This window comes from Seriola aureovittata, chromosome 8 (genome assembly GCF_021018895.1).
Source record: "Seriola aureovittata isolate HTS-2021-v1 ecotype China chromosome 8, ASM2101889v1, whole genome shotgun sequence".
Lineage (NCBI taxonomy): Eukaryota > Metazoa > Chordata > Actinopteri > Carangiformes > Carangidae > Seriola > Seriola aureovittata.
The window spans coordinates 8,950,466-8,969,452 of NC_079371.1; the positions used below are offsets into that span (position 1 = coordinate 8,950,466).

At 36.6% G+C, this 18,987-nt stretch overlaps 3 protein-coding genes across 3 annotated transcripts; 1 reads left to right on the top strand and 2 right to left on the bottom strand.

Moving 5' to 3' along the window:
• Positions 1 to 560: 560 nt before the first annotated feature.
• LOC130173132 (uncharacterized) lies at positions 561 to 2,409 on the top strand. Its single transcript, XM_056382083.1, has 6 exons — positions 561 to 622; positions 782 to 1,111; positions 1,642 to 1,695; positions 1,895 to 2,023; positions 2,124 to 2,167; positions 2,254 to 2,409. The coding sequence occupies exons 1-6, from the start codon at positions 580 to 582 to the stop codon at positions 2,386 to 2,388; spliced, it is 735 nt and encodes a 244-aa protein (XP_056238058.1). The 5' UTR covers positions 561 to 579; the 3' UTR covers positions 2,389 to 2,409.
• Positions 2,410 to 4,342: 1,933 nt separating this feature from the next.
• Positions 4,343 to 6,393, bottom strand: LOC130173130 (uncharacterized). Its single transcript, XM_056382081.1, has 6 exons — positions 6,351 to 6,393; positions 5,895 to 6,221; positions 5,231 to 5,599; positions 5,027 to 5,143; positions 4,584 to 4,645; positions 4,343 to 4,478 (listed from the first exon to the last, which is right to left on the bottom strand). Exons 1-6 carry the CDS (start codon positions 6,391 to 6,393, stop codon positions 4,350 to 4,352), a joined length of 1,047 nt encoding a protein of 348 aa, XP_056238056.1. The 3' UTR covers positions 4,343 to 4,349.
• Positions 6,394 to 7,405: 1,012 nt separating this feature from the next.
• On the bottom strand, positions 7,406 to 12,240 carry LOC130173131 (uncharacterized). The gene is made up of 6 exons (XM_056382082.1): positions 12,177 to 12,240; positions 11,720 to 12,064; positions 11,274 to 11,621; positions 9,132 to 9,248; positions 8,748 to 8,800; positions 7,406 to 8,239 (listed from the first exon to the last, which is right to left on the bottom strand). Exons 1-6 carry the CDS (start codon positions 12,217 to 12,219, stop codon positions 8,114 to 8,116), a joined length of 1,032 nt encoding a protein of 343 aa, XP_056238057.1. The 5' UTR covers positions 12,220 to 12,240; the 3' UTR covers positions 7,406 to 8,113.
• Between the last annotated feature and the right edge of the window lie 6,747 nt (positions 12,241 to 18,987).

Sequence of the window (18,987 nt, forward strand, 5' to 3'; positions counted from 1 at the left end):
CTGGATCCTCCGCTTGGTGATGTGAGTTGATTATTTTGGTTTATTTTTATTAAGTCAGGTTTTTCCTCCTTACAGAGTGTTTTGTGTTTACCTTTTTGTTTTTTTTGATTAGAGCTTTTTCTCCTCCTCCTGGAGTGATTTTGTTTTCTCAGACTTCAGAATTTAGTGACTAGTCTTTTCATAGCCATTTATTTTTCACTCTGTCTGAGGTCACCGGTGATTTCAATAAAGCCCATTGTTTTCTTATTCTCTGCGTCTGAGTCCTGCCTTGAGTCCCTGCCTGACAGGTATTGCCTAACAAATATGAAAAGCACTCCTAGATGAGTGTTTGTTGAAGAGTCCACAAAATTCTGAAAAACTAAAATCTTTGACATTATCATTAGATGAGTGAGTGGATGGACCAGAATGAGTTCATATGTTTCACAAAGACCTGAATGAGAGCAGTGTGGCAGGAAGTGTCCTTTTGAGTATCTGTGATAACCAATCAGATGCATTTGACAGTGTTACATAAAGTATGTAACATCAGCTCCTTTACTCACTGAGATACGACTGAGGTTCCTTGCAAGAGATAATGTCAAGATGATACTGTTATGGGTTACATTGCTTGCTCTTCATCAAGTATGTAAGTAATCTAAACTAGTGATCTTATTCTGTGTATGAAGTCAATGATGAATTCACATGCCAACTAGATGTGTGGAGGTTATATTATGTTTTTGCAAGATAAATAATCTACATTTTTGTTATTTACAGTTTCATGTATTAAATTTTTCATTTAATTCAGATTCACTGGTTCCAGTGATCACAGTTCAACTTGGTGAGCCTGTGACTTTCACATGTGCTCTGCCTAATGTTGAGATCAGTCACAGGACACTCTACTGGTACAGGCAAAGTGCCGGGGATACTCTGAAATTAATTGTGACACAGCGGAAATTTGGAAAACCAGAATATACACCAGAGTTTCCCGAGTCCAGATTGGAGGCAAATACTGATAAAAATTTCATCAACCTGACCATAATTAGGACGACTCAAGAAGATGAGGGAATGTATCACTGTACAGTCGCGGAGTGGATTAGTAATCCTGTATGGAGTGGGACATATCTGTTACTAAAAGGTAATAATGTGGTCTACTTTGGTTAAGTTTTGCAAATGCTTCATTCGCTGATTTAAAGCTGCACTGTGCTAGTGTTAAAGAAAAAAGAATTTATCGAGTCACTAAGCCTGTTTAAAAAATCATTAAACCTCCAGTTGAATTTACATTTAAGATACATTTAATCTATTTATTTCCAAATGTTTGCTGTTTTTGAAGCCTCTGATTTAACGCTACATTGTCTTGACTTTTTTGGAAAATGTTAATTGAAACATTATCGAAAGTGCTGCCCATTTCACTACACACTAATTCTAAAAATATCTAGTTAAAACCATAAGTGAGGCAGATTCCTCTGATTTGTTTTTATTGTAGCTCCAATCAGAGTTCCAGGACTATAACTCTGTTAAGAAAAGAGCTATATAAATAAAAGTTATTATATTATTTTATTTTGCTACAAGAGCTTTAAATTATTAAGGTCACATTTGAGATATACTTAAAGTTTTCAAAACATGCTTGGAAATCCCATTGTTTTAACTCAGTTATGTACCACTCAGGAAACTCTCAGAAGACATCAAACTATGCTGTTAATGGAACAAAACTGGATCAAGGTATTATTATTCTTCTTATTATCTGTATCATTGTTGTGTTAATTAGGAAATGTGCACATTTAAGTGTCAGATCATACAATAAGTTAAATAAAATCTGCAAGGATCACTTTTATTATATATTTAAAATCATCTTACCGGTAGCTGATACTAAACACCATTTACTTTTACTAATTGTTTCTGTCTTTTCATGATGTTTCAGGAACCTGCATGTGGTCACAGACGGCCAGTGCAGTTATATTTCTGCTGTGTGCTGTCTTGGTTTTAAGTCTGATTGTTATAGCCTCCCTCATTTGTGTCATCAAGACAAACAAGTGTAACTGTTTCAACGGTAATAGAAGTTAGTCATGTTTCTCTATCCAAAAGTATTACATTCAAACCACTGCATCCTGATTGATTGACATTTGTATATTTTCTATTTCTAAATCCAGCTGCTGTTGCCCTGCAAAACAGTGGAATTCAGGAAAGTCAACGGGTAGAGTATTTGATTAACTTTATTGAAAAGGTAATGAAGTTTGTTTTTTGTTTTTTTTTACTTTGTTGTCTGATATCTTTCCTCAGAGAGATGAGGACACGTGGCTTTATTCTGCTGTCGTATTCACCATGATGAAAACTGCCAGTTGTGAAATACAGGATGCAACATCAGCAGAGAGAGAGAGGATCTACGCTGCTGTGAAGGCTTTTGGTTTAGATTAGTGAGTTACATGTCTGTTTTGCAACATTTGGTATTGTATGATGTGGTTTATGTGAGTGGGTTTAGAGCTAAAGGGTTTGTTAGTCTAACTTCTTTTTGTGGCTTTCATTTATCAAACCACTTCATTTTGTTCCCTTACCACCAAATAGGCTAACTGACTCCCTCTTACGCAACTTTGACCACTGCATTTTTATTGTTATTCCTATCATTATTATAACTATCTATTATTATGTTTATGATTATTATTATAATCATCAAAATGTTGTTGTTGTTGTTGTTGTTGTTGTTGTTAAGCTGTTGGGCTATTCACTTATCTTTATACATGCTTCATCACCATCACTTGTTTGGATGAATCTGCCTTAAAAAGTGTGGTAAACAAAAAAAAAGAAAGAAATAATCCCCTGTAGCCCACTGATTCTAAAATGATTTAAAAACTAGCAAGCTGCTGCACAGGAAGTAGATCTCGATCAAATGTGTTAGTGAAGAGTACCTGAAGTTATCGCAGCCAGGAACGGGTTGCAGTATAATGGTGTTAGAAAGCTGTGTATTGTGTTCACTACTGCAGAGGAAAGTTTCTGATGGTTTCCAATTAGTAGTCTCACTAAAACAGAAATAACTGACATCTCGTTGTAGAAGGCGACTAGAAGGTCTGGTTGATTATAACACTTGCTAGATGTTTTTCTAAAACATTTCCAACACTGAGATTGCTTATTACCAACCCAGTTTGTATTTATTATTTTTTGCTGTGGACTGTGTAGTCCAATATATCCATTCATTTAGACCACAGACATTTTAATTCTGTTTTAGTTGTGTTTGGATGATCTTGCTGGATTATTATTTAAATTGATTTCAGGGCGAAAGAGAGCTCGACTGCTGGGTCAGCTGGATTAACTTTTGTAGGCAATATAGAGACAATCAAGTCAGGAAGGAATTTTCAGCTCTACTTCCTGTCTTACCTACCTTACCTTTCTAGGTTTTTCTAGTCTCAATAGGAAATGCATTTGCAGGGATGAAATTACACAGTGACTACATCTGCAGTCTAAAACTTTCAGTTCTCACAGGTGTTTAGAATGGACCAGTTGTTTAAGTGGGAGGGCTCAGGCCTATTACGCCCACCCACAACACCGTGCCTCGTTCTCACAAATTGATTTAATTCTTATGCTGTCATGATTGGTTGAATTCATGAACAAGATAAAAGTTACACACCACAGGTTCAAAGACCTAATAAGTTAGTAGAGATAAACCGATCCTATCCACTGATTCACTACTGGCATCAATATATTAGGTAGACCGAATATCAGAAAGATCAAGAGATTTAAAGTTAGAGAAAAATAATCCATACCTAATTACTCTTCCATTTTTGTGTTTCAGTATTCTTTTGGCATTATATGAATTCTTTTTACAGACAGAGATACCTGGAAATGCAGGAGATATTAATTTTAATGAGTATCCATATTAGTCAGCTCCCTGCATTGTAACCAGTATCAGGAGATAGAAAGTCAGATCAGAGGATTTTGGACAGTAAGTTTATTTCATCATTACAAATAAAGCTTCTTTGGTGTCTTTGGCGACAGACACCACATGACTATAAAGCTGTTGTGAGTAAATATCATTAGAATTTATGCATGTTGCCTTTATTTTTTGTTTTTTTTAAGTGACCATGCAAACTATGAACATGACTTGGAACAAAGTCAAACTATATCAATAAAAAAAAAAAAAATTCTCTGCCAAAATGTTGCTACTGCTGTGATCTGTCATTGTATAAAACGTGTTGTTTATTCTGGAGATTTCCAACTCATGGTAAAATATGGAACATAAAGAGCATCTGTGTGCTATGATTTTGACTTTTATTGGGAAACAGCTTGGTCTCAATCAAGTTGTAAATCTATCCACTACATTTATTTATTCACACTGCCAGAGGTCAGTTCTATAAATCCACCCACAGTTTTTCATAGACACACGCTCACATTTGCTTTTCAACATGAGAGTACACACTTTCTTCAGTCTTCAACTCTTTCTTCTTCCTTCCTCTTGTAACTTTCCCTCCAGAGAAATATAACGCAGCATAGTTCAGATCAAGTCCATCTTCAGTCTGTGCAGCAAATAAAAGACTTATTATTAATCATGTAGGTATATGCTGCTGTTAGGAATTATGCTAATGAAGTAACAACAAATGTGATTTGGCATGTTTGCTTACATTTTCATGTACTGGCTGGCTCAAATTGTCATGTCGTCCTTCTGGCGAGGCACTTTCTCTTCCTAATGATGAATGGAAACAGGTATATTATGTACTTTATCTGACTTTTCAATACAGATCCTCAACTGACGCAACAGGTTTTAATTTAAAAATGTTAATTAACTAACAGTTATAAAGTATTTCCTGAATTATTAATTAACAACAATTAATTAATTAGTTTAAGAGACACGTGGAACAAACACCAATATGGAGACTACAAATGTCCTACAAATGTGATTGGCATTAAATATTACTACTGTGCAAAATAAAATAATTATTTATTATCTTATCAATGAACATGAGGATTTTCCTATATGAAGTTACACATTTTACATCAGAGATAAGAACTTTTCCAGTACAACCATAGTGGCATTGTCATTTTTGATTCAGATAACAACACTTACCTTTAAATTGTTCACTCACTGGTCTTGGAGTTCGGCAACAGATGAAAACAATATTTCCAATCACAGAAATGGCCAAGCAGACTACTGATATCACCAGCGCAATAAATTCAGAACTTGCTTCAGAAACAAAAAAATGTATGTGTCAATGCTTCTGAAAGAGGAGACTCATAAATCATGATGTTGTCAACATGTTTTGTATTTCACCTCCAGTGTTGGACAGACACAGTTTTGTTCCATCTCCAAAAATGATCTCCCCACATGTGGCCACAGCGCAGTAATAAGTCCCAGCATCATAGGAGTTGATGTTCTTAGTGAAGCGATAAACACAGCTCTTTAGAGAGTCAGATCTGTTGTCACATTTATCAAGTTTATTTCCATCATTGTAGATGATGTTAGGATGAGATTTATCTGACCCGGCTCTGAACCAGTACACACTGTGATCTCCTGGACAGGTCTTGTTCACAGATTCAAAGAGGACTGAACACTGCAGAGTCACTGAGTCTCCTGGATGGACTGGATCAGATACTGTCGGCCACTGAACAACGGTATAGTTTGATGTCCTCTGAGGGTTTCCTGAGTGGTACAAAACTGTGCTGAAAGTTTGGAATAGAAGTTCCTCACACATTCTGAAATATTAGGACTTTGATAACCATAACATACAATGATTTGACATAATATGGTACAGATATAATTAGGAATAAGTGCTCCAGAAGTAAGAGTAATATATCTAACATAAACTTTCAATTGGATATTCGGTGCTGTATAATGAATTTGGAATGCATCTCAGAAAATGCTTGGTGACACCATATCAAGTCATTTTTAAAAAAAATAGTTAAGAATCATTAACACAGGGCTGATTATAAATTACCTTTTACTGACAAATAGGTCCCAGTCCAAGTATTTTCCGTCCAATCTATGACTGCACAGTGATACATTCCCTCATCTTCATGAGCGGTCTTCAAAATGGTCAGCTTCATGATATTTTTACTTTGTTTAACTTCCAGTCTTGAGGCAGAAAACGCTGGTCCATATACCGGGTTTATACTTTTCCGCTGTGTCACAATGATTTTCAGAGAATCCCCAGCACTCTGCTTGTACCAGAGGACTTGTCTTTTGTTCAAATCTTCACGAGGCAAAACACACAAGAATGTCGCAGGTTCACCAGGTTGAACTGTGATCACTGGAACCATTGTGTCTGAATCAAGTCAGAGCACATAAGGCATGAAACAATAAGTGACAATTAGTGTAAAATGTAAAAAAAAAAAAAAAAAAATCTTAAATACTTAAATGAGAAAATGTATCGTCATTATTAAATAGCACTTACGTCCTTGATGAAGGAGAAACAGTGTAGCCCATAACAGGATCATCTTGACACTGTCTTTATTTGGAAACTTCTTGGTAATGTTGTGAGTGGAGGAGGAGAGATGATTGTGAGGTCAGACCATCAGATGCATGTCATTGGCTATCACAGAATATATGATCAATGTGCACTTCCTGTTAGACTGGTCTTGTCTTGGTGTAGTACCTCTCATTCTTATCCTTTCTCGAAATCATTTAATGTTAATAAAGATGACATAAAGGAGTAAATGTAATGAGCTAGAGATTGTTCATGTTTTTCACCCAGCCCATCAATTTGGTCCAGACTGAACTACAACTCTCAAATAGATTTCTTTGAAACCTGGTATAGATATTCATGGTCCTGAGAGGATGAAACTTCATACCTTGATGTTCCTGTGGCCTTTCTGCTAGCACCACCAGCAGGTCAAATTTTTCACGTATCCTGTGAAATATCTCAACATATATTGAACAGAGTGGTAAATAGAGCAATAAAGTGTCATTTTTGATAAACTTGATTGACATTTTACGTGAAATAGTGTTGACATTTATCTTTCACAGCAAGAATGAAACATGTTTTGTTACTTCCACTATAGCAAAAACAAAAAAAAACATGCCCACTCAACAAACTGCTGACCAGCAGCAATGGTGAAGATTTTGAGCCAGACTCAAAGCCGTAACAATTCGTAACTGTATCACATCATTCATTTTTCAGGCCAAAAAGTAATCAATTAGATTTAGAGGAAGTGGTCAGATTATCCAAATAATGCCTGTTTAGAAATTTGCTCTGGCATTTTTTGGAGATGCGTGGACCCACAGTACAGATTGGATATGAAATGTATCTTTTACTACTCTCACTGTCAGTTGACCAGAAAAGGTCTGTTTGTGGAGATTTGAGTTAAAATTATGTTTGTCACAGCACAGTCAAGTACAGTTGTACTGAAGTGTAATCACCAATGACCGGCCAAAGACTCGATCAGTCAGTGGGCACGGTTTTTGAGCAGCAGCTGTTTTCAGAAACAAAATACTAATTCCACTGTCTTTTGCACAGCACCAAACAGCAATATCTGTCCCCAACTGGCCAAAACAATGAATTATTGCAGCTTTATGGCAACTTCAGGCTGTGCGCGTGTGCGTGTGTGTGTGTGTGTGTGTGCGTGTTTAATGTTTGGTAATATGAGGTATGTTGTGTTACTTTTTGAGGTATCATTTAAAATCTTTCAGATTTCACATGATTACTAAACAGCATTTATCAAGTAATAGGTCAGATATGTTCACCATACCATAGTTTTGTTTGGTTTACTAACAGAAAAAGCTCTGAGCTCCTCAAGCATCAACCAGTCACTGGGTAATTCATACAAGTGTCTCATATCAAAATATAGAGAACATGGAACATGGTATATTCTCTTTAATGGCAGCAAAAGTTCTTTACATTATTCAGACTTCCGTCAGATTTTGAGTGATTACTCAAGATCAATATGACAAGCAATAATAATAATAAGAATACAAATAATAAAAAATATTCTCAGTTCAAATAGGCAACATCACATCAAAACACAAGTGATCTGGCTATCCTAAACTAATCTGATGGATAAAACAATTAGCAATAACATTACAGCAAAAATCTTTCCTCATCTCATTTCATTCACCTAAACAGAAAAGGGAGCTACATCAAAATAATTTTATGTGGCAATGTACAGTAGAGCGCACACTGTACTTATTAATTTGTTTCTTCTTCATGGGGACAGCACTTCACTGACAGTCTCTCATGCCCGAGTACATACTGTCCTGTGGTAAGCCCCTGTTATGCTTCCATCGTTTACCTTTTCTTGAGGAGAAATCCAGTGCTACATAGTTCAATGCATCAGCTTCACCATCCTGCAAGCGGTAATTATGATTGAAGGTTAGAGGATAATGGCAGAAGCAGTTAATTGATTGTTTCTACTTTGCATATCAAAAGCTTTGGCACATTTTAAATTGCAACAACAAATACGTTTTAAAGGAAAGATAACAATGGCCGTATTACCTGCAAGTAATAAAAAATGTTGATATCAGTAAAATGCTGACTGACAACCTATTTAATTTGTTTTCCAACTAAATATTCAATCCTTCAGTGTAATATCCACCTGTAGTGACTGCAGCATTGTTAGATTTTTTTTATGATTATATTTAGAGTCTTATAGCACTTGGTTAAGTTCAGGGAACGATTGTGGTCTGGCTTATACAGACAAAGTTCACTGTGGCTTCAAACACAATATATGCACTTACATTTAACCAAAACCACAATTTTAGGTTGCCTGTACCTAACCACATATTGAAACCTGCCTCTTGTACACCGACCATTCACCATCAGGTCTAGATATGCATTTGATATTCAGATATTTACCACATCCTCAGATGATCTGTTATGTTCAGCATAACTGGAAGCAGCTACTTCCCCTGTGCATAAAGACAAGACATTAATAAAGTGTGTTCGACTCTGACAACACAGTTATTGTTTCACTTTAATGTTCATAGCTTCGACACCACCAAATATCTATTCACAAGCTGGTCACAAACCAACATATTAACCTTTCACTAGCTTTTATTCTATTACTGAGTGTGACCAGATGAGCAGTATAAAGCAGCTGAGATGCTGATTTAAATGTGAACCTATTAATATAATCCCATGAAATGAGACCTTACTACTTACTACAATAACTCTTTTTTTTTAAATGCCACCTGACTTGGTTAAAATATCAAATAATCCATATACACACAATGAACATACCTTTGCAATGTTTACAAGCAGACTTTTGCTTTCTGGAGAGAATTAGAACAACAATCAGAATGACACAGCAGGGCAGCAGTATCCCGAGTGCGATGTCAGATAGGCACAGTTCTTGTCCTGATAAGAGAAAGAAATTACTGTCATGTTCGTTTCTCAGGAACAGCAATGATGTTCCTGGGTCAATTTGACCCGGGGCATGTTTAATTATCCAAAAGTGTAAGAAACCAAAAAATCCCAATAAACATTGTTTATACCTCATTATTAACTCCATTACTAACCATTTAAACCAATATTTAGTGTAATGTTGTTCTTTACCTCTCACAGATCATGATTTAATGAGGATAATTCACTCGTGTTTCATTAAAAAAAAATGCATGTTAAAACTTTTTTTAATGTATTTTGGAAAGACCTACATGTAAAATACATATGACATTCTTTTTTTTTAAATTTTATTTTACATTTTTACATTTTTTTTATTTTATTTGAGTGATGTTGATAAATTAACACGAGACACCTCTTCTGTTCATCCACTGTGACATTAGGGACTGGGTTACAGAGAAGTGGAAGTTGCTCTACCCACTTTTCCCACACTGTCCTATTAGCTGCCAGGTTGTCTCTCTCCCGTCTGACAGCCCTTGTCTCTCGATTATCAAATCGGATTACTCTGGAGAAAATACGAAAAGTCTCCAGAGACATTGTGGCACGAAATATGGCCCTGCCTGTCTCTGCATCCTTTGACTTATAGACCCCAGCCAGGATGAGGACCCCCAAATATGCATGTAAATGCATTTTATCCTGCTCCTTCCACTTCCACCCCAAAACACACCTTCCTTCTAGATTAGTCATTTTGAGAATGATTTTCTGTATTGAGTTGGGCATGACCGGCTCGAAAGCTGACTTGATGTCTGTAACACCAGTCACTGCCATCCATCCATCCATTGTTTTCTGCAGACAGTTTTGCCTCACTTTACAGATGAGAGAATAGGGTGTGTGTGTGTGTGTGTGTGTGTGTGTGTGTGTGTGTGTGTGTGTGTGTGTGTGTGTGTGTGTGTGTGTGTGTGTACAACTGCTGGACAGAAAAAATACTTTTAACTATTTTTTTTTAGATTTTTTAACTTTAAAATGGATCAATTTGACCTGCAATATAACAGGAGGGTCAAGGTAAGTTTTATACAGGTATACAAGCAGGTTATTAAACTTCTTTATGGTTATGTTTATGCACTCACAGCATTTGGTTAGGGTCAGAGAAACTTCATGGTCTTGTGTAACCAAAGCAGTTTGTTGTTTAAACCTAAGCACAGGCGAGAATCAGAATGCAATCAATGCAATGTCTGATGGGATAGTCGTGGGCTTTGTGTGACTTTGGTGCAGTTAATGTATGCGGCGTTTCATTCAGCTTTTTTCTAGGAAACAGTACCACAGGTGAGAACACGAAACGGCAACACTTTACAATTCGATGCAGAGAGACAATCTTTGAAATGCTTATCAGGTGTAGAATGTGTCAAATATTTAATTCTGTGGCAATTTTTTAGGCTTTAGTTTATGGCATTTTTCTATTGGATTGTTTGGATTGATCTGAATGTTACCATCACCTCAAGTACGCAGTCAACAACATTTACGTAAACTGCACAAGAAAACATGAAGAATCAACAGGGCCCTTTATGGAACAAGAAGCACCACAGGAAATGAAGGTAAATGGCGCACACACACACACACACACACACACACACACACACACAAACACACACACACACACAAAAGCAAACAAAAAGAACAAAGAGAGGAAAAGAAGCAGAGGCAGTGAAAACCCCACTCAAGACAGAACTGTATTATATATGTGTTGACACAAGTCTGCCTCATTGTGCATGTGAACTGTCTAAACTAATTCAGTGGTTCCTCTTTCCCAACCTTGAGCACTTCAAGCAGATCTAATTTGAATCATTTTTCAATGCCTGATGAGATAAAAACTATCCAGTATTTTTACAAAAAAAGCTATGATAAATGTCCTAAAATTGAAAATAGCCTACTGTAATTTTGCGGAGCAGAGGAATGTTTTAGTCTTCCTTTCCTATTATCAACACTGGACTCGAAAAGTAACAGAATAATAATAAATACAATGAACTATAAGACTTTAAAACATACTTGTCTCCACTGTAGTTCCTTCACCAAACAGGATCTCTCCACATGTGACCACAGCACAGTAGTAAGTCCCAGCATCAGAGGAGTTCTGTATAGTTTTGGACAAACTGTAGACACAGCTCCTTTCCTCTTGTTCATCACTCCTGTTGCTGTGAGTGTAAATGATGCCTGGATGAATTCCTCCTGATCCAGCTCTGAACCAGTGCACACTGTGTTCACCTGGACACTGGGCTCTGCTCTCTTTGTCCGTGTAGAGAAGTGAACACTGGAGAGTCATTGAGTCTCCCAGCTGAACTGATGCTGTCTCCGGACTTTGATGCAAATAGACATGTGTCTGCTGATTTTTATGGTCTGTGGGATTCACAAAAGGGCATGAAAAAAATGAACTATAGTTGTTTGGGTATTGAAAAGTCATAGCAAGGAAAGTAACTGAAATGAGCATACTTTACCGTTCACTGCCAAATTTGTGCCATTAATGAATTTCATTAGATATGCTGCTCCTGCTTGACAGAAGTATGTTGCTTCATCTTCTTTGCTTATATTTCTTATGATAAGAGAATGAAGCTCACCCACTTTTGTGATATTAAATCTTGGGTTTTTAAATTGTCCTTGAAGTGTTATTTTAGTGAAAGATCCTGAAGCAATTGTTTGTATCATATATCCGAAGTTCAGCTTGTACCAGTAAAACAACCCGATTTCCTTCCCAATGACTTCACATGTCAGAGTCAAATTATCACCGGGTTCAACCACAGTCAGAGAGATGTGGTGAGGAACCCCTATAGTTTGAATCACAGCTAAAGAAAAGAGAAAAACAATAATAGAATTACAACATGACAGCATAAAAAACACTGATACAAAATACAAATCAATTAGCAGTAATTTATAGTGGATAAAAATTGTACTCACACAATGTACTCAATAGAATCAAAGCAGCCAGTCCTCCGATCATTGTGCTGCTGTGATCACTGCCCTTCTCTTGCACAACTGGTGTCTTCCCACTCAAATGAAAGATTTAGTCACAAGGTAATCAAGGTTGACAAAGTGGAAATCATAGTGATTGGCTGAACCATAGAAAATGCACTTCCTGTCAAATTTAGCACACTGATGATCCATTTTCAGAGAATCAGCTGTATAGTTTGTTCTAACTGTACATTTTATTTTCTTTATGATGCCCAATTTGCGATGCTAGCACATAGTGATGATTTGAATAGTACATTTTAGATATAACTCAACTTGATCAATAACAGAAGTGAGGCATAACTGGGCAAAAGACACACAGCTGACGTTGTAGCTTCTGCAGATATCTGCTTTTATTCATCTTGTATTATTAATGCATAACAATAATTACTAATCACTTATTACCTATATTAGTAGTAGTCTTAGGTAATAAAAGATAAACATAATGTTAAATATAGATTAAAATTTAATTCAGGACATTTACAGGACTCAAATTAATTTTTTACTTACTATAATGTTAAACTATATTCACCAAACTCAAGTGTTGAGGTTTTGTTTTGAGTCAGTCTAAACAGTCTTTCTCAAACTGATGTGATGGAGCTTCCGCAAGTAACATAGTTAAGTATAATTTTGAGATATTTGTATTATTTTCATTTCATCTTACTAAATACCTCTACAACTACTACTTCTACATTTCATTGATTTTTACTCCACTATATTTTATAATTTTATAATAATAAATTATAGTTACCAGTTACTTTTCATATTTTGATTTTGTATTTAAAAGATTTGATAACTTATACATTTTTGTGCATTAATGTAGATTTTTACTTGTAATGGAGTATTTTTTTTACAGTGTGTTATTGCTACTTTTACCCATATAAATAATCTGAATATTTCTTCCACCACCAATTATAGTCCATCATGATTTTGCCAATGACATGATACTAAATTCCTCAAGACAGTGCTATGAGAATAAGAAGGTGTTATGAGTCTATTCTCACTGGCCATCTTCCAGTCAATGAGACAGGACCCATCAACAGTAAAAACAACACTCAGTCAACATGACGGCAGTCTGAACGTCCGTCATCCTCCTTTGAAGTACGCAGAGATCTAAAACTTTGATCTCTGAGCTAAAATGAATTACAAACCCCTAATTCATTTGATCCCCACAAGGTCCATGACCAACAATTAACATGTTTTTTCTGACATGATTTTTGTGCTTGAGCATTCACAGTAAAGTTCGTCTATGAAAGAAGCCACAACGTCTTGAGCAATTCTCTGAAATGTGAGAAGTGATGATGGAGGGGGGGGAAAGTCCACCACAAATGTTCATAGATTTGCAACTGTTGCAAATGTATGCTTTAATGTTGCTATGTGGAACACAGCTTGGTCATACTGTTGAGACCTTTTGAATTTGTGCTATATATTTCGTAATCCATCATAGCCTGAGATAGAAGTGACATTTTTCTACAGTTTACAGTATTTAAAACTAGTTTGAAAACCATTTGTGTACATTATTAGTGACATTAATATCCAGTCAGATAAAGTCAGTAGTAGAGCAACAGCTTTTCTTGTCCCAAATAGAGACTGGACATCCATCAGTATATTAACACATGACAGCAGCATGTTTCTAGAGATGGAAATATTGGACAAGCAGTTGGTCCACCATTTGATCCAGGATGAAATATATCTACAACTGCTGGACAGATATTCATTATATTTTGGACAGATGGTCCCCCAAAATAATGAATGATACCAACTTTGAGAATCCCCTGACTTTTCCTCTTAAAGCTTTCATTTAGTGAGTGACATGTCTCAACAACTACTGAACATATTTTGTACTGATGTTCATGGTACCCAACAGTTGCATCTCAACAACCATGGTGATCCCTTGACTTACCTCCATTGCCACCATGAGACTGACACTCGTGGTTCTGTGTAAAATAACTCGATTGGGTGGACTGCTACGATACGCACATTTTGATGCACACACCCGTGTCCCCCTCAGGAAAAACCTAAATCATCCTGGTGATTCTCTAACTTTTCATCTAGCATCACCATCAGGTCAAAATTAAATAATAGATCATTTGTCTTGTACTCTTGAGAATCAGCCTCAAGAGTTTTCTGTGTTTTGTGAAAATGCTAGCATGCTAACATGCTAAACTAAGATGGTTAACATTACGTGCTAAACATCTGAATGCTAGCTTTGTCATTTTGAGCATGTTAGCATGCTTTCACTAGCATGTAGCCAAAAGCAGTACCTCGTCTCACTGTTGGCATGACTGTAGACTCTTAGTCTTGTTATTAAATGGATAGCATTATGAGTCACTTCACTGGAAGGACATAATGCACCATGGCCTTGTAAATGTAACCTCTCCATGTACGCTAAGGTTGTATTAAAAACATTTATTGAAGAACAAATTTAGGCTACAAACTGTACCAGAGTCAGCTGTCACTTCTGTCTCTCACAGGGATGTTTTTGAAAATTGAATATCTATTGCTGTGACATTACCTTGAACTTTCTAGATTGCCTAATTTGACCACACTTGCTTGCTAACCAGGTCAAGGTGCACATGCATCAAACGATCTACCATGCAATACGTGACATCTACATGAAGAAACAGGCTCAGCATTTCTGACAATCACAAGACAAGGCTAAGAAAACATATATTCTTCATGTTGTAAGGAAATATGAAAGACAGAAATGAATTCTTTATTTAAAAAAAGGAAAACTTATGGTGTAGTAAAGGGAAGCTGTCAATAAGGGATCAACATCAATGAGACTGACCAACTTGAAGGAGTTGCAAGGACAGATCCGTCATTTGATTCCCACCTGCAAACAACTGTAAGAGTGTAACACATGACCAACTTTGAAAAACGACAAAACAAGTCTTGCACCATCAGAGCAAGATAAAAAGGTCTACGTTTAACATACATGTTAATGTATATTTTGATTTCTTGGCTTTCATCTTTTCAAGTCATCATCTTGATGTGAATTGACAGTATCCTCATGACAATAGTTACTGAAAATACTACTGTGGTGGGAACTATTTGATAGGTAATCATCCTGTAAAACCAAAGATTTTGGGAGACAAAGGCTGCATCATATGAGGTCTACACAGAAATTTGTCCATGGTGAACTCATATTCACTATATCACATTCAGGACAGTAAATTAAATAAAACGGCTGAGGATTCCTTGTGAGTAAAGAAATGAATAAATAGACCTGTGAAGCTCCTTCCTCTCTCTTCACACCTAAAAGCAGCAGTAGCCAACCTTGCACTTTGATGATAAAAGCTTGCTGCACACACGTCCATTGGTGGGCCATACCACTTCAGAGCAGACGTCACCTCTCATCTCCGAAACTAAAAGAAAGTACCTACATGTTTCATAAATAGGGCTGGGCTGAAGTAACACACTTCCGTCTCTCTCTTTTTCTGAAAATTCAAATAACAATTAACACATATAGCAACAACACACTAACACTGATTTAAAATGTTATAATGATGTTTTCCACTCTGTAATAATACATTTAGGAAGAACATGTAAGTTTCTTATCATGGAGACAAGCAAGGAGAGGATGTGAGAGTGCAAGATGAAAGTGTTTATTCTGAGCTTCAGTTTCAAATTACTCTTAAATTATTGTGTATCTACAGTCATTGGCATTAGTAGATAAATGTGAAGCATGTGAGGAAGAACCTTCAAAATGCTGTCACTTGAGTGAAATGTGCAACTAGGCCTGAGTCGAGTATACCCCAAACTATTCAATGTACAAGATTTGCACCACACTGTAGTATGCCTGAGAACTTATAGATAGATAGATAGATAGATAGATAGATAGATAGATAGATAGATAGATAGATAGATAGATAGATAGATAGATAGATAGATAGATAGACACTTTATTTATCCCCCTTCATGTGTCCATTAGCTTATTGTTGTTGATAATAATAATAATAATAATAAAAACAGATAATAATAAATAAACAACAATAATTAGATTAGTCCACATCCTTTGGTGGAGGTTTTGTATAGCCTGATGGCAGTGGGAACAAAGGATCTCTTGAACCTCTCTGTTCTGCAGCGCAGTGAGATGAGATGAGACATTTGCTGCACCTGTAGCTGCTTCTCTGTCCTGCCAGAAAGTTGTGCAGATGATGGTTGGTATTATCCAAGATGGCCTCCATCTTACATTGCATGCATTTCTCCACAACAGTCCTGGGTGAGTCCAGACTCCTTGTCCAGTCTCTTTGTGTGGGACATGCTGCTGCCCCAGCTGACTGCAGCATAAAAGAGTACACTGGCCACCACTGACTAATAAAACATGTGCAGCATTTCACTGCAGATGTCAAAGGACCTGAGCTTCCTGAGGAAAAAAGAGCTCTCGTATTGCCACAAGACTACAAACACAAATGAAACAAAAGAGCAGTATAGTTTGAGGGTATTTTAAATTAAAGAAATTTGGCTGAAATCTATAATTATGTAAAATCTCACTTCACTCATCACAACAGCAAGAAATGTAAAAGCTGGCAGATTTTGTCCTGCACTTCCTATTGTGCAGTATCAATAAAGTCACTGGATGTGTACATAACATATGTCTCATTGCTCAAGAGACGATTAAGGTCTTCTTGCCATAGTCACTGAGAGCAACATGAAAACATTTATTGACAAACAAAAGAGCGTTGGGAGTAGTTGCTGTTCAGAAATGCTTACAATACATATTTCATGTGTAACTGCTCTCAAGTAGTTTTTTTGAAAGTCACCAACGGTCTTTTTTAGTTTCACTGCACTGTGGTATATGCAGGTCTATGCCTGTGAAGGAACAAGCAAAGCCACATGCAGTAGCTGAGCTGTGAGATGTAGGCTGTGGCTGGCTATTTCTCTGCTTCTGACAGACCACTAAGCATGTTTACTCAGAATGTACATGACTCTGGGGATCAACAGGATATGGAGCTAGGTACAAGAAGCCTCTGCAGGCTAAATTTAGCAAAACCGGTTAGCTTTGAAGTCTACCTTCCTGGATGTGCACCCGTTTACTACAAATCAATATACATAATAGCTCACCACCACACCTGCAATCTATCACTCATCATCTGCAGTACATCTACCCGGGTCATCCCTCCATTCGTCGCCAGATTGTTCCGCTCTTCGCAGTGGTAGTTACTCTCTCAGCTGCACTGATTGGTTAAATCTTTTCTGTGTTTTGTCTGTATTAACTCTTTGTTTTCCTGTGCTCAAAAACACTTCCTGATTTGTGGGCTGCTGATCCTGCCACACTCCACTGTCGCCACACCACACAGACCCACCTGCTTTTGGTCTCCAGCCATCCCTCGTGTTTCCAGAGTGTGTTTACTCACCTGCCTCTGATCTCCTGTGTCCTCCATGCTCCTGCCTCGTGTTCTCACCACAGAACTGGATTCCGCAGACCCACTCCCCCTCCATATTCACCATATCTATTGCCTTGTCCCCAATAAACTCCCTTGCAATGTTATTGTTGGTGTGTTGTGTGTTCTTTCTCTGCTCGAGCATCCAACATCAGTTCTGACAAAAACGTAGCAGTCAGGCATAGAATGTCAAAAACGTCATACAATAGTAAGGCATAAAAACGTCATAGTATAAGTAAGGCATGAAATGTCAAAAAAATGTCATAATATAGTAAGGCATAAAATGTCATAAAAACATCATAGTATAGTAATGCATAAAATGCCTTAAAACGTCATAATACATTAAGGTATAAAATGTAATTTGAAACTCATAGTATAGTAAGGCATAAAATGTCATAAAAACATAATATGATAGTGAGGCATTGTCATGGTTTGCTATGGCAGACACCTTTTGTTAGTTTTGTTTGGACTTTTTGCACTTTTATTTTGTAATTGGTTTCCTTGTGTCAGTGTTTTGCTTCCTGTCTTGGTCCTGTGTCTGTGTGGTGATTGTCTGCCCCGCCCTAATGTGTTTCACCTGTGTTCAATCACCCTTGCCTCCCTTGTCTATATAGTCCTTGTGCTCCCCTTTGTCAGTGTCGGTTCGTCTGTTTAGTTCAGGGTTTGTTCACGTCGTCTGTTCATGTCTGTTATTTTAGTTAATAAACCTGTCTGCACCGTTCCCCAAGTTTTGGCTGCATTTGGGTCCTACTTACCTCAAAACCATGACAGGCATAAAATGTTCTAAAAACATGATAGTATAGTTAGGCACAAAATGTTACAAAAACATCATAGTATAGTAGGCAAAAAGCGGCATTGTACAATAATAATGCATGAAAAGTCACAAAAACGTCATAATATAGTAAGGCATAAAATGTCGTTAGGAACTCACAGTATAGTAAGGCATAAAAACGTCATAGTATAATAAGGCACAAAATGTCATAAAAACATCAAACGATAGTAAGGCATAAAACTTCATTAAAACGGCATTGTATAGTAAGGCATAAAATGTCATTAGGAACTCATTTTATAGGAAGGCATAAAAACATCATAGTATAGTAAAACGTATAATGCCATAAAAACATGATATAATATTAGTGCATAAAACGTCATAGTATAATTAGGCGTAAAACGTCCTAAAAACGTCATTTTATAGAAAGGTATGAAATGTCATTAAAAAAGTCATACAAAAGCATAAAATGTCATTATGAACTCATGGTATAGTAAGGCATAAAAACGTCATGGTATAGTGAGGCATAAAATGTCATAATATAATAACACATGAAATGTCATTTGAAACTCATAGAATACTAAGGCATAACAACGTCATAGTA